Source organism: Phoenix dactylifera, chromosome 5 (genome assembly GCF_009389715.1).
Source record: "Phoenix dactylifera cultivar Barhee BC4 chromosome 5, palm_55x_up_171113_PBpolish2nd_filt_p, whole genome shotgun sequence".
NCBI lineage: Eukaryota > Viridiplantae > Streptophyta > Magnoliopsida > Arecales > Arecaceae > Phoenix > Phoenix dactylifera.
In genome coordinates this window covers 52,406-65,296 of record NC_052396.1, presented here as the reverse complement: position 1 = coordinate 65,296, position 12,891 = coordinate 52,406, and the positions used below count along the sequence as shown (strand labels likewise).

The following is a 12,891-nucleotide window of genomic DNA, read 5'->3' as shown; positions in this document are numbered from 1 at the left end:
ATTGTTGTCCTTAGAGAGAACTGATACAGAAAATATTAGCGGAGCGTAAAACAGAAATATAGAAGAAATATAAAAAGATCTTAATTCAAGAAGCGAGATTACATTACAGGCCAGTAATGTCCATAAAATTTTTGAGTGAATTTGGTGGCTAAAAAGACCTGCTGTTTGCTTTTCTAAAGACCCACCAAATTAGAAGCATATATATGTGCTTGTGATTTCAGTGGCAAAAGGATGAGGAATTACTATGTGCAAGGCTATATTGGTGCATGCCATCAATCAGCTAGCGATACGTATTTGCATGGGTTCCATTTATACCATGCTCGTTTCAGTGATTAGCCCTAGCAGTACACCTAGACCATTGGGTACATACTATAATTTTTCCAATGGGACCTCTTGTTTAAATAAACCAGTGCACATTTAAGGAATCACTAAATTCAAAACTATGTGCCCTCCTATTACATACACAGTGTCAATTTAAATTTAATGGAAGAATAAAGTAATCATAAATAAACTGTAATCAACCCGTGGGCAGCCTTGTGAGCATCCCACCAAGCTCCACAACTTATGGTAATTAAGAAACACATTTGTTTGAAAAACCAATCATGTCAAATCTCTGAATTCTTCTTCAAGGATCACTTCATAAGGCAAATGTACAGTATTATATATTCAAACAATAAAGTAGAGAATATTCTGGTCCGCTGTTGACCCGGCTGCCCTTGTGGAAACTTAGTTCTATCTCCTGCGGGTCCCAAGACTTCCTGATAGAGGACAAAACATCATTAAGCATTGACACCGCACCAGACGGAGGGCAACATATAGAACATGTTTTGTTTTCGATTAATAACAAGAAATTAACGTAATGACAAAATTATATTAACCATCAATTTAAGCCTTTGGATCAGGTTCTCATGAGAGTCCCCACCCAACCTAAAGGTGAAATCACTGTTAATCTCTGACATAACATCGGATAAAAGGGCAACGTATTACCGCGTGATCCGTTTTCAGTCGAGTGCCCTATATTTTTTTGTTGTTGGGTTTGGGTAATTGATAGCATCACTTTGTCCAGATATTTGTTGCATCCTTCTATTTTGATAGGTTACCTAACCTTCTAACCATCGGCTTGCCTCCTTTCACCTTCTTGTCCATTAGCCTATATGAATTGAATGAGACAGGCCCCAAACTGTCCACCAAAAATACTTGCAGAAAGAGCAAATGGATGACAAGGTTTTTTAGCATCTTTTTTCTCTAATTAAATGTTAATATAACCAATAAAATATTTATGAAACCTAACGAGAACTAGTAAATAGAAGGATCGATCAAGCACCTCTCGATAGAAATCCATGTCTTTCTTTTATAAAAAAGATCACAGCTAAACAATAAAAGTGCAGTATTCTGTTCCAACAATTCTACAGAAAGAAGAGAAAAGCAGGATTTATCATATAATCCTTTTTTTTTTTCCTTTTGAATGCTCCATCTCAACAAGGCTAGGAGACTAATAATTAAGCACTTCATTTCATTTCATCTCAACGGCTCTATAATCCAAGACTCCAGTTCGGAGCTCAAGAATGCCGTTACACTTGCACTCCTGGCTCTTCTGCAGCCCCAAGCTGCAGGAGAGACAAAGTCTCATCTCCTCCTTGATGGGTTGCACTGATTTATTTTGTTGGAAGGGAGGGCTTATAGACAGCTCTAAATTTAGATCCGGGCGCTTGTATCGCTGCCATGATGATGAGTCCTCGCTGCTGCTGCTAGCCTTCTCTTCCTCGCGCTGAAGAATTCCCCCATCCTTCTCCTCTCTCTCAGCAAAACTGATAATGAAGTCCGACGGAGGTGCATGGATCGGACGGTGCGTGGCGGGGTCAATTCCCCGACTCACCAGCTTCCTTCTGATGTGTGTGTTCCAGTAGTTCTTTATCTCGTTATCCGTCCTCCCTGGCAACCTTCCTGCTATAAGAGACCATCTGTGGGAAATTATAAAAGTTGTTGATTAGCGAACATGATATCAAATCAACTGCTGATATATTAAATATTGTTATAATATGATTGTGAATTTCTTTTCTAAATTAAATCTATCTGCATGCCTTGGGATGGTAGGCTTGGCAGACCCTTGCGTTCCAGTGCATATAGAAGCCAAATGGTTTTAAGGAATAATAACCTCCAAGGCCCAAAGGCAACCATGCAATAAAGTTGTAGGCTTGCAGCACCAATTAATACAAACCAAAAGAAACTCGTCTCCAACCCTAAGATGAGTGAAGGAGCTGCATATGACTCAGTATTGCCATCATCAATAGCACTCCTTAATTAGCAGGTGTTCCTCTGAATGTTATTGTGAGTTTTAGGGGATTGCTTACTTGTTGCCGAGGAGGCTATGGAGCTTGATGATGAGTTCGTCCTCTTCCTCGGTGAAGTTACCACGCTTGAGATCGGGGCGCAGGTAGTTTATCCAGCGGAGGCGGCAGCTCTTGCCGCAACGAAGCAAGCCGGCAGCCTTGGGGAGAGAGCGCCAGCATCCCTCGCCGTGAGCCCGGATGTAGGAGATCAGACGGTCATCTTCCTCCTTGGTCCATGCTCCCTTGTTGGTGTGAGCCTTCTCGCAGCATGGTGACCTTCCCATGGGCTCTATGGTTAATTAAGCTCCTCCTTTCTCGAGAGTTTCCTCCTCTTGGGTGGTGGAAGCTAGCCTGGGAGGTGGGGATATATAGGCGTTTGACTTGGAGACAAGGAGGAGGGGTGGGAGTCTTGTTCTCCTAGAAGCGAGTTGGTGAGAAAAAGCAGGTTCCGGGAGCGAGAGGATTGCAGGCATCTCTCTTCCCGTCCCATGCCATCACCATCATCCCACATATATATGATGTCGCTTCGCCACTTCAAAAAGGCACAACCATTGCGGTGTGCCCAACCAACAATATAGACAAAGCATAGCGGCATGCGACCACAGTAGGTGTGACCTAAAGTTGGCTGGAATGACAACGGCCTGACTAAGGCCGGCCTGTCGGATAGCATACTAACCTTTTCATCATATTTATTGCCATAATTTATGCATAACTGTTTTTTTTTTTTGGCGATGCATTAAATTAAATATGAATAGATCATACAACCCAAAAAAAATAAAATCTAAAAATATTGAATAGGAAGATTACCTGAGGAAACCCATATATATATATATATATAGCATTGATCTTGTGTGGTTAGATACCATCTAATCTGTAGCATTATTAATCTTTCTATAAATATGCGAGGCGTCAATAGAGAACAATTAGCGCGTCAATCTCTTACAATCTCGTAATTTTGGATGCAGACTACCATCAACAAGTGGTGGAACAGAAAATCATCGGACGGTCATTATAAAGTTACCCTCTAAAAAAATTTGTGAAGCTCCCTATATATATATATATATATATATATATATATATATATATATATATATATATATATATATATATATATATATATATATAGCATATTTCAATCCCTCCCAAGACGTATGCAATTCTGCTGTTAGAATTGTGGTACTAAAAATTCTGCCAATATGTATATAGCATAACTCGCCTCTTTGGAAATACCAAGATGTGTGCATGTAAAAGTTGGTATTACGTACAAGTGAATGTTGTTAGCTAATGCACTACCAGAGAAGTTCTTTTATAGTCGTATGAGAAATTAGGGATCAAATTACCCCTTTATTTAATTTCTAGGGGCTAGAAGTGTCGGAGAAGAGCAACCTCTATTCTGCAATCCAAAATTATCTAACGGCAGAACCTAAAAGCAGGCACAGTCAATAAAATTAGAAAAAGTGTCCCACTTCCTCTATTATTTTTATAAAAAAATTATACATAGCAGGGATGAGAGTGGATAGGATAATATCCATCCCGATTTATTTTCATATCTAAAATTATTTGGATATGGATAGAAATTTGAGCATCCGATTAATATCGATACCTGTATCTATATTTATCAAAAAAAAATGGATATGAATAGACAACTATACAAATCGTATCCGAATATTTGATTTTATTTCTAATCCAATTTAATTTTATATAGCACTCATAATTTTTTTTAAAAAAATAAATGGCCATCTTAATATGCTATTGACTTGATTTATCATTTACTTAGTAATATATTTGATTCTATGGTAATAAAGTTTAATTATCTGACTTATATTCATATTTATATCCATATCCAATTAAAATAAATATAAATATAAATTTTTACATATGACTAACAGCTGTATTTGCATTTTTTAAATAAAATAAATATAGATATGGATATATTAGTAGAAAAAGGTCACCATACATAGGAATTGTATTACCATATTTTGGTTCTAATTTGAGCAGCTTGGAAAGATCTTTGTTATGAAGATCTATTTTAATTTCTTGGCAAATCATTTGTGGCAATGTTGAAAGAGTCCTTGTTTGGACAATATCATTCCTCGCCACTCAGGATGATAGGATGGGTTTTGTTTGGTGAGAACCAGATTTATTGGATGATGAGATGGATATATAATAGAAAATGCAAAGATTAACCCTTCTTAAAATCAAAAAAAAAGAAAAAAAAGGATAATAAAAAAGGATGCCTGTTCTTTTTCGGCATTGTTTATTTTCTGATATGATTGGCTGTACTCAAATTTGATGGACCTAAACCATCTATTTTTAGCAAACAAAAAAAAAAAAACCCCGCAGCGTATGATGTAATTAATGCAAATATACTTCTATTTATAAGACCTACAATTCAAATGATTATTGGGTAATCCTCGACCATTAAGAGAGGTGGTCGCAATGTGAACCCCTCCATTTTCCATACCAAAAAATCTTGCTCGAGTCTCTATCGCACCTGCGTAATCAATGGCGCGGGCCATTGCCTTCCTGGGTAGTTGCTTAAAACTGGACCAGCAATTAGGTGTTTGTCGAGAAAAATATAAAGAACCATCCCCACAATTTGGACATCCATCTGGGTGGCCTTTTTTTGGAGCCTCCCTTGTCATCAAAAAAACAATTGGACATCCATGATTGAGACTATACAACTATCCACGATGTGGAGGACTCATGCCAAATCATCATCTACCAAACCATACCAACATTACGTTAGGGACTTATCTAATCACTATGTTTGTGCTATAAAAAAGTACATGGTTACATATTGCTAAAAGTTTAGGAAAAAATGATGCATTCTTCTAGAAGCTTTAAAAGGTGGAGAATGGCAGGGTAGGGAAAAGTTGTGGTTAACGTGCGAGCTTTGGTTACCTTCCACTTGTTCCACATGCTGGTGGTGCAAGTCTAGGCGGAGGTGGGGTTAGGGAGGAGGTTGGTTGCTCTTTTTCTCGTCATTATCTCTCTTTTTGTTAAAGATCCCACCCTTTCGAAGGTGCATATTTAATTTCAATATCTCGTGGGCTATAGAAACTAAGGATATTTTTAGTTGGAGGGAGTTGAACTTTAGAATGAAAATAGAACTAAGTGAGTCCCATTCCAGCGATTCAGTTGATGAGAGTCTCATTTCTATTCGAACTCCAAAAGAATAGAAATATGTCCCAATTCTTCAAAATCTAATTTTTACTTTTTTTTTTAATATTTAAATTATATTCCTATTTCGGTCATTAAGTAGATGTATAGAGATATAGTTATTTTGATTTCTATTTCAACCCATTTTAATTCTAATTCCAGGCGCAAAGCAAATGCATCCTAAAAGCCAAGGTTACACTTAAATTTTTTATGCTTGTCGGATACTGAGTACGTTCCTTTAATTATTTATTCTTGTTGGATACCTAGTATGTTTAATATATACCTGATCACTTGGGTCAATCAAGTTCTGGGAAAATGACAAAGTATAATGATCTGACTGGTAAGACACTACATAAGAAACTAAATTCTTTGCTGCATTCACCAGCAATGGATGAAAGACGAACTACTGCAAAAGAACTGTCGAGGAAACATGGAACTATTATTTGAATTTGGAATGCCCTTCTATAACCTGATGAACACCTTATATTGGTATAGTTTGAAAAGTTCCCTCCAGCTAGAGCTATATGCAAACAAGACCGGAAGTAAACCCTATTTCTAAGAGTCTCCATACTTCCAAAGAAAACCACCCAATCATTAACAGTTTAAATACGAGTTAAAACTTTGAGGTAAGGAATGGATAGGCTTGGAGAAATGGGTTTTCCTTCCTCTCTCTCCTGAGCAGTCGGTATAGGCGTTGTCCATGGGCTTTTACTTGACGCTATGATATGCCACCTGCCCCTAACTGATTTGGTGTTGCACCAATGCTCTTCTAAAATGGACGACCTGGGTGCAATGTAGACCTGTTAACGGGCCCCCAATACCTTTTGGACGGGCTCTGGCTAAAGATTTGGGAGTGCCAGACCGGACTGGGCCTGAAAACTAGGCCCGTTTAATAAATGAGCCGAGCTTGGGCTTGGGGATTAAAGCCAACACTCGAACCTGGCCTATCTTGAATTCTTTATTTTGCAAGAATTATTTGTTTACATTTAATATGTTTGTAGATCTAATTGATAATTACTGTTGAAATATGAACTTAATAAAGTTTAGTTTTTTATATTAGTTATTTTAATATTATAATAAAATTAAAAATGTGCATAAAGTCTGTGGTTTGGCCTGGAGCTTGTAGCCATGAAAAAAGCCCGGCTTAGGCCTAGAAGGTAGGCCCGAAGGGTGGGCAAGGCCAGGATATGTGCCTGAGAGAATTATGCTCATCTTTGGATAGGGCTGGCCCGAGCTCAGCCCATCGTGAAAAGATACCGCTGGCCAAAATGACCCAAAGATAGGCAGTTAGGTACCAACTTTGTGTCGTGCATTTAAGGAATTGGCTTCTCTGGTGAACGGCTTCCGTTGTCGGGCCCCCTTAAATAGAGGAAAGGAAGCTTCCAAAAAGATTCTCCCAGAAAAAATAAGGTATTCTGATTTTAATGGACAGCTGATCCTGTTTCATTTGCTTTTATTGTGCCAAGTACTCCTCGAACTCCCTCAATTATATTATAGAGTCATTTGGAACAAGTTGTGGTGCTATGAGTTCAAGAGAGACTGGAGGGAAGAAAAGGAATCAAATAAATGCATACAAATGTGGAAGTTAGAGAACAGTAATTCTTCATAAAACCACTTTAAGTGCAGCATCTCCTAGACAAAACGAAAAAAAAGGCATACAATTTAGCTTGGATCCGTGATGTTTAATGAAAGAGTTTTGCGGGAAAATAACAAATATATAGAAAAATACAATGATAACTTTTTGTTAATGAACACGACAAATTTTATTTGAGTATATAATTCAAGCGAGCTAGATTATTGCATGTCAAGCCTATGTGGCTCCAAAATCAAGCTTGGACAATATTGCAAAACAATCTGAAAATTTCATATCCCCAACACAAATTATTCATTTCTGATGATATTTACCGACCAAAACTGTACAATAATTCCTACGAATCCGAGCCAGTGCTTGCGGGCCGCCGGTGACGCAAGAATACTACTGCATTGCGTTTCTCAAGTGGAAGTGAACATGGGCAGCCATATTTGATATGGCTCAAGCAGGGACGTCATGCAAAAAATGTAGAGCAACCTAGAATCTCATCCAAAAAATACTGTTTGAGTTACTTAGTTCTGTATAAATATTCAAGATTTATCCAACAAATATCTGACAAAAGACTAAATATATGCCCGCACGAGTCTTCACATATTCTTCCAATTTAAGCTAGGCATCCTTACCAAGTTAAGGGTCCAAATCAATTCAAATTTAATCATAAGCACCACGATCAGCCCATGGTCAGCAACAATGATCTTGTGCTGCAGTGTTCTCTAGTCCACATAGGCCATGAGCAAGGTCCGCTTTGATACTATTTGTTATAATCCGAGACTTTATCCAAAAAGGCTAGTCTAAAGATTATTTGAGTTTCTTAATCTTATATAAGTGCTTGAGTTCTACTCAGCAAATAACCGATGTGAGACTAAATATATATCCACGTAAGTCCTCACATCAACATGGAAATAATGTAGCCCCAAGGTAGGTATATCTTTCTATGGTTATGAAGAGAAGAAGTAAAATTGGGGAGGAATAATTAAGCAATTTATGGGTGACAGATTTCAAAGATCAGTCACTCATAAAGAAAATTCCAAATATGAAAGCCTCCAAAATCACAATCAATAATGAGGCTGGCAAAAAAAAAAAAAAACTCTAACGATCAAGGTATTTCTGAAAAGTCTATAGGAGGAACAAGAAGTTTTGCAACTAGGTATATTTGGCATATTCCAAGGTTTTGAATTCCAGTTCGTTGATGATCATAACTTGTTGCAACATAATATATGAAATTTTACTTTTAGTTGTTGGAAAAGTAAAAAATAGCTGTTGAGGTGTTGTGAAAGTGTAATGAATCCACCTAACGGGTCCATGGGCAAAACATTTCCTGCCCATTTTTAATTTGAGACACAATAGATAACTATCGAAAAATATAGAAACATAGAATAGTAGAAAATCATTTTTATCACAACTAGCTAGCTAATACAGTAGAAAGCCTAAAATTATGAATCATCTCATATCTCAAAAGATTCTCAGAGAGAAATAGCGAGGATGAATAATTCAAATAAAGACATACAAGGACGTAAAATCAGGTTTCATTTTGATTCATGGATGTAGAGAATATAAAAATATATGGTGGTAAGCTAGAGACGTCAACTAGTATCAGTTACTACTCTTATTTTGCTTTGGTATTTACAAGTGAAATATCTGCAATTATATAGAAGAACGGTTGTGAAAATAGAGAGATCAATAGCACATATAAAATCAAAAAAAAGAGGGGGCAGCAATGCAGTGGAAACTCTATAGTTATGTGAACTAATGCATATGTCGAGGTCATATTTATTTACCTTTCATAATTAACAGGGCGAACTGCAGAAAATCAAGTCGCAGTAAACCAGCTACTGAGTTGATCCATGCCAAAGTCTGATCTTTGACGTTAACTGAGTTGGAACCAACCAAATTAAAGCGCAAAAGTTTACCTAAAACAACACAGTACTAGTTCCAATACAACTTGGTCTGACACAAACCAGTTCAAATGGAAAACCTGTTCAAATGTCAAGTATCTGAGAGCAGATAGGAGACCATATATGTGCAGAACTAGTTTAAGGGCAATGCAGCCATGTACATGACCTCGCCCATGAATAGATGACATGTGAATCAGTCTCTATTGAAACAGGTAGTATTATTGCTCTGCATGATTTTATAGGCCATGATGACAAGCCTCTGAAGGATTGATGGGTGTGACACAACCAAGAAACCAAATGACATACAATTCAATCGTTCCAAATGGCCTTGCATCTGCCAAGCCAAGCCAAAGTTGTTCTCTTTGTTTGGCCTAAGGTTTACTGAATAATATGAGTCACACACCCCTTAAAACTTGTCTTGCAAATCCTGAACCTCAAATTATATCCAGGATTTTCATCTGATGAACTCCCATTGGAAAATAAGACATGCAAGGCCTGCATGAGAAATTCTTATTTTCAAGAACATATTCTACATGCAACAATGAACAGGCATTGGCATAATCTATAAAATTCTAACATAAACATTCCAACAGTAAGTTAGGATTAATTCAAGTATGTGCCTTCAAATTATCAAACTGTCATACATAATATTTTTGCATTACATAAACTTAAGACCAACATAAAGAGACCAATTTAAGCCCTAGGCTTTCCGGCACTCGGTCCATAATCCGGTTCACATTACCCCGTATCTGAAAAAGGACAACAAAATGGACTATGAGCCAACAGCTCAGTAATAACACTTCTAATTAGATCAAGTATATAATAACAAAAACTACTTGGATAAATGCAGATGGCTCTATGAATTTGTAAAAGAAGTAATTTTGCAAATTCGGGACGAGAATTCTATATTTGGCTATAGATGTTCAACATCATAAATGGTTAAACCTTCAAAATATTAGTAAATTCTAGGTTTAATATAACTATTGAGAAAACACATTTTCATGAAATTCTCAAGAACATTTACAAATACAACATCTTTAATTCTTTGTGACTATCACCACCATTATCCCAAGGACAAGATTCAAAACCACATTGGCCCAGTAAGGTGGGCCAAAATCATATTTAGTCCTATAGTAGAGCCTCGAAAGAAATTAGTTTCTAAACATATATTACTAGCGATCAGTTCTGCTAACTAGACCCATATCATAGCTAGACTAGAGAGTATCTATTAATCAGTCCATATCTATTCCATAACTAATTTTTCTAATATACAAAAAATATGGAGCTTTCAAATATTCATAAACTTTTGAACAAATTTTCACTAAAACAAAACAATTAAATAACTCATTCTACATATTTCAACAATACTAAATCAAGCCAACATGTTCTTTTTGATACTTTAAAATTCATCATAATGCTCAAGTAGAAAATTTCATGCTTGATCCTTATTTTAAAATCCATTTTATGTAGGGTAAACATAATATTTATTTTAATTATAAAATTTCTATAATAATTCCATAAATTCAATTTTTGGAACTATTATTGATATTTACAAAATATAATTTAAAACTAGATATCAAGATATGATGACATCACAGAGTTAAGTTACAAGCTTAAAAAATAAACTTCTAATAATATCATATGAAAATGCATGGTAAAAAAAAATGCTAGGATGGCCAAGAGATCTATAGATCTAGATCAACAAAGACTTTCTCTTGATAAAAAGCTACACATGGTTTAAAATAAATACACCGATCATTAACATAATCCTTAAAAGTCCATTCCTCTGAATTATGAGACCCTCTTAGGGCTCCTCAACCTAGGTTCTTTCAGATTAGGGATGGTGACCCTAGATCTACAATGGTGCTATCTTTGGAAGGTAGAGCCCTAATTGAGGCACTTATAACTTAACCTAGAATCCAAAGGGTCTAACTATCTCTTATTTGAACATCAATTGAGAGATCTAATCTATAAAATGCAAGAAAGATAGATATTAAGTAATAAGGTGTTAGTGATTACATTGTGCACAAATCCAAGTGGTTAGACCCTTGAAATTGATGACCCTAAGAGATAATTAGTCCAAGCCTCTAGATCTAAGAGAGAAGGGTTAGGTCATGCATGAGAAAGGAGGATAAATAGACAAAAATGGGAAAAAGATGACTTATTTGAGAATGGACGGGAGAGGGGATAGTGGTGCAAGAGGGATGGTATGTGTAACAACTTAGGACCTCGCCCAAAATGGCTAGTCGGAAGGTATTATTTGGGTTTCTTGATTCTGTACCCAGCGAATAACCGATGTGGGAATAAACACACGCTCGACGGGTCCTCACACCAATGTGTGAGGATCCATGCAAGCGTATGCTTAGTCCCACATTGATTATTCGCTGGGTAGATCTTGAATACTTATACAGGATCAAGTAACCTAAATAATACCTCTGGCTAGCCATTTTGGGTGAGGTCCTGAGTTATTACAAATGATATCAGAGTGGATCCAGCCCATAATCTATGCAGACTAGGGGACACTGCAACATGGAACCATTGGGGTTGACTACGAGCCGATCGTGGTATTTGTGATTAGATTTGAATGGATTTGAACCCTTAGCTCGACGAGAACGTCAGGGCTTAAACGGAGAGTGTATGTGAGAATCCATGCAAGCTTGTGTTTAGTCCCACATCAGTTATTCGTTGGGTAGATCTTGGATACTTATACAGGATCAAAAAATTCAAATAATACCTTTTGGCTAGCTATTTTGAGTGAGGTCTTGGATTGTTACAGTATGGTGAGAGACATGGGAGAGGAGATGATCGACATTGAAGCAAGGCAATGCTCAGGAAGGCTTGCGCATGGGAGGAGGGAAGAAGAAGAGAGAGCACAAGAATTTTCTAGTGGAAGAAGGAGAAGGAAGATGGGAGGGTTGTGCACGGGAAGAGAAGAACGGATGGATGAGGTGATGGAGGAACCACGTGGAAAGAGAGAGAATGCAAGAGGGGGATGATTAGGATATTGTGCAGGGAAGAGAGAGAGAGAGAGAGATAGAAAAAGGAAGAGCATGCAATGCAGAAAAGGAGATAGAGGGAGAAAGGGTGGCAATTATGCAATCCACCATTGACTAGTTGATATGCAATTAATAGATATTCAATCACAAGAGTACGACATTGCATGACTATGATAGTAGAATGATATGTTGGTGGTTTCTCTAAGTTATCATGTCTGGATCATTGCATCAAGATCCCTAACAAATGGGTCTTCGAAGGTGACTAATGTTATCTTGACATCATCTACATGAATAGGATTTCCAATACTCATAATTTTGCCCTTATGACGTCATCTTGAATTCTTCGAGTAGGCCATTGTAGACCAGTTTAACCGCAACCAATATATCTTCCATATTAAGATTAGGATAATTAGAACATACTATTTGGTGAAACTAGCTCTATTTTATCAAGATATTTAATCTTTAGTTATCAAAATTATCAAGCTTAAATCCTTCTAACCAAATATGTAACAAATGGACTCCTAAGTAACCATAAATGTTGCCTTTCTGCGATTATCTACTCGAGTATCATATTTTGGAGACTAGATAAATTGGGTGATTTTGAGTTTGCTTAAAGTTGTGGAATTAGTCCTCTTTTTTTGCCTTCCTCTCTTTTGTTTTTCTTTTAATTTGATGACAAACTAGTTAATGTGACTAAAAATATACTCATCTCAAGATAAACTGTTGCAGGCCTTAACCCAGGCAACGTAGAGAGAGAAGAGACATAGTAAACAAATGGATTAGATATGGAAGAAAACTCAACTCCATTAAAGATTTTTTTTTTCTTTTATTGAATCAAAAAAAAGTCTATCTCAAGCTAAACCCTAGGTTGCCTTATATTGATGGGCCTTATATCATCATGTTAAAAATACAAAACT

At 36.8% G+C, this 12,891-nt stretch overlaps 1 protein-coding gene across 1 annotated transcript; it reads right to left on the bottom strand.

Moving 5' to 3' along the window:
- Nucleotides 1–1,327: 1,327 nt before the first annotated feature.
- On the bottom strand, nt 1,328–2,682 carry LOC120110777 (myb-related protein Hv1-like). Its single transcript, XM_039126334.1, has 2 exons — nt 2,352–2,682; nt 1,328–1,961 (listed from the first exon to the last, which is right to left on the bottom strand). The coding sequence occupies exons 1-2, from the start codon at nt 2,612–2,614 to the stop codon at nt 1,514–1,516; spliced, it is 711 nt and encodes a 236-aa protein (XP_038982262.1). The 5' UTR covers nt 2,615–2,682; the 3' UTR covers nt 1,328–1,513.
- Nucleotides 2,683–12,891: the final 10,209 nt, after the last annotated feature.

What these genes read in the sequence shown, in the direction of transcription:
- LOC120110777 (XM_039126334.1), bottom strand. Translation starts at nt 2,614, where the DNA reads ATGGGAAGGTCACCATGCTGCGAGAAGGCTCACACCAACAAGGGAGCA. An exon ending in CATAGCCTCCTCGGCAACAA is followed by an intron (nt 1,962 to 2,351) that starts GTAAGCAATCCC and finishes AATTTCCCACAG; the next exon opens with ATGGTCTCTTATAGCAGGAA.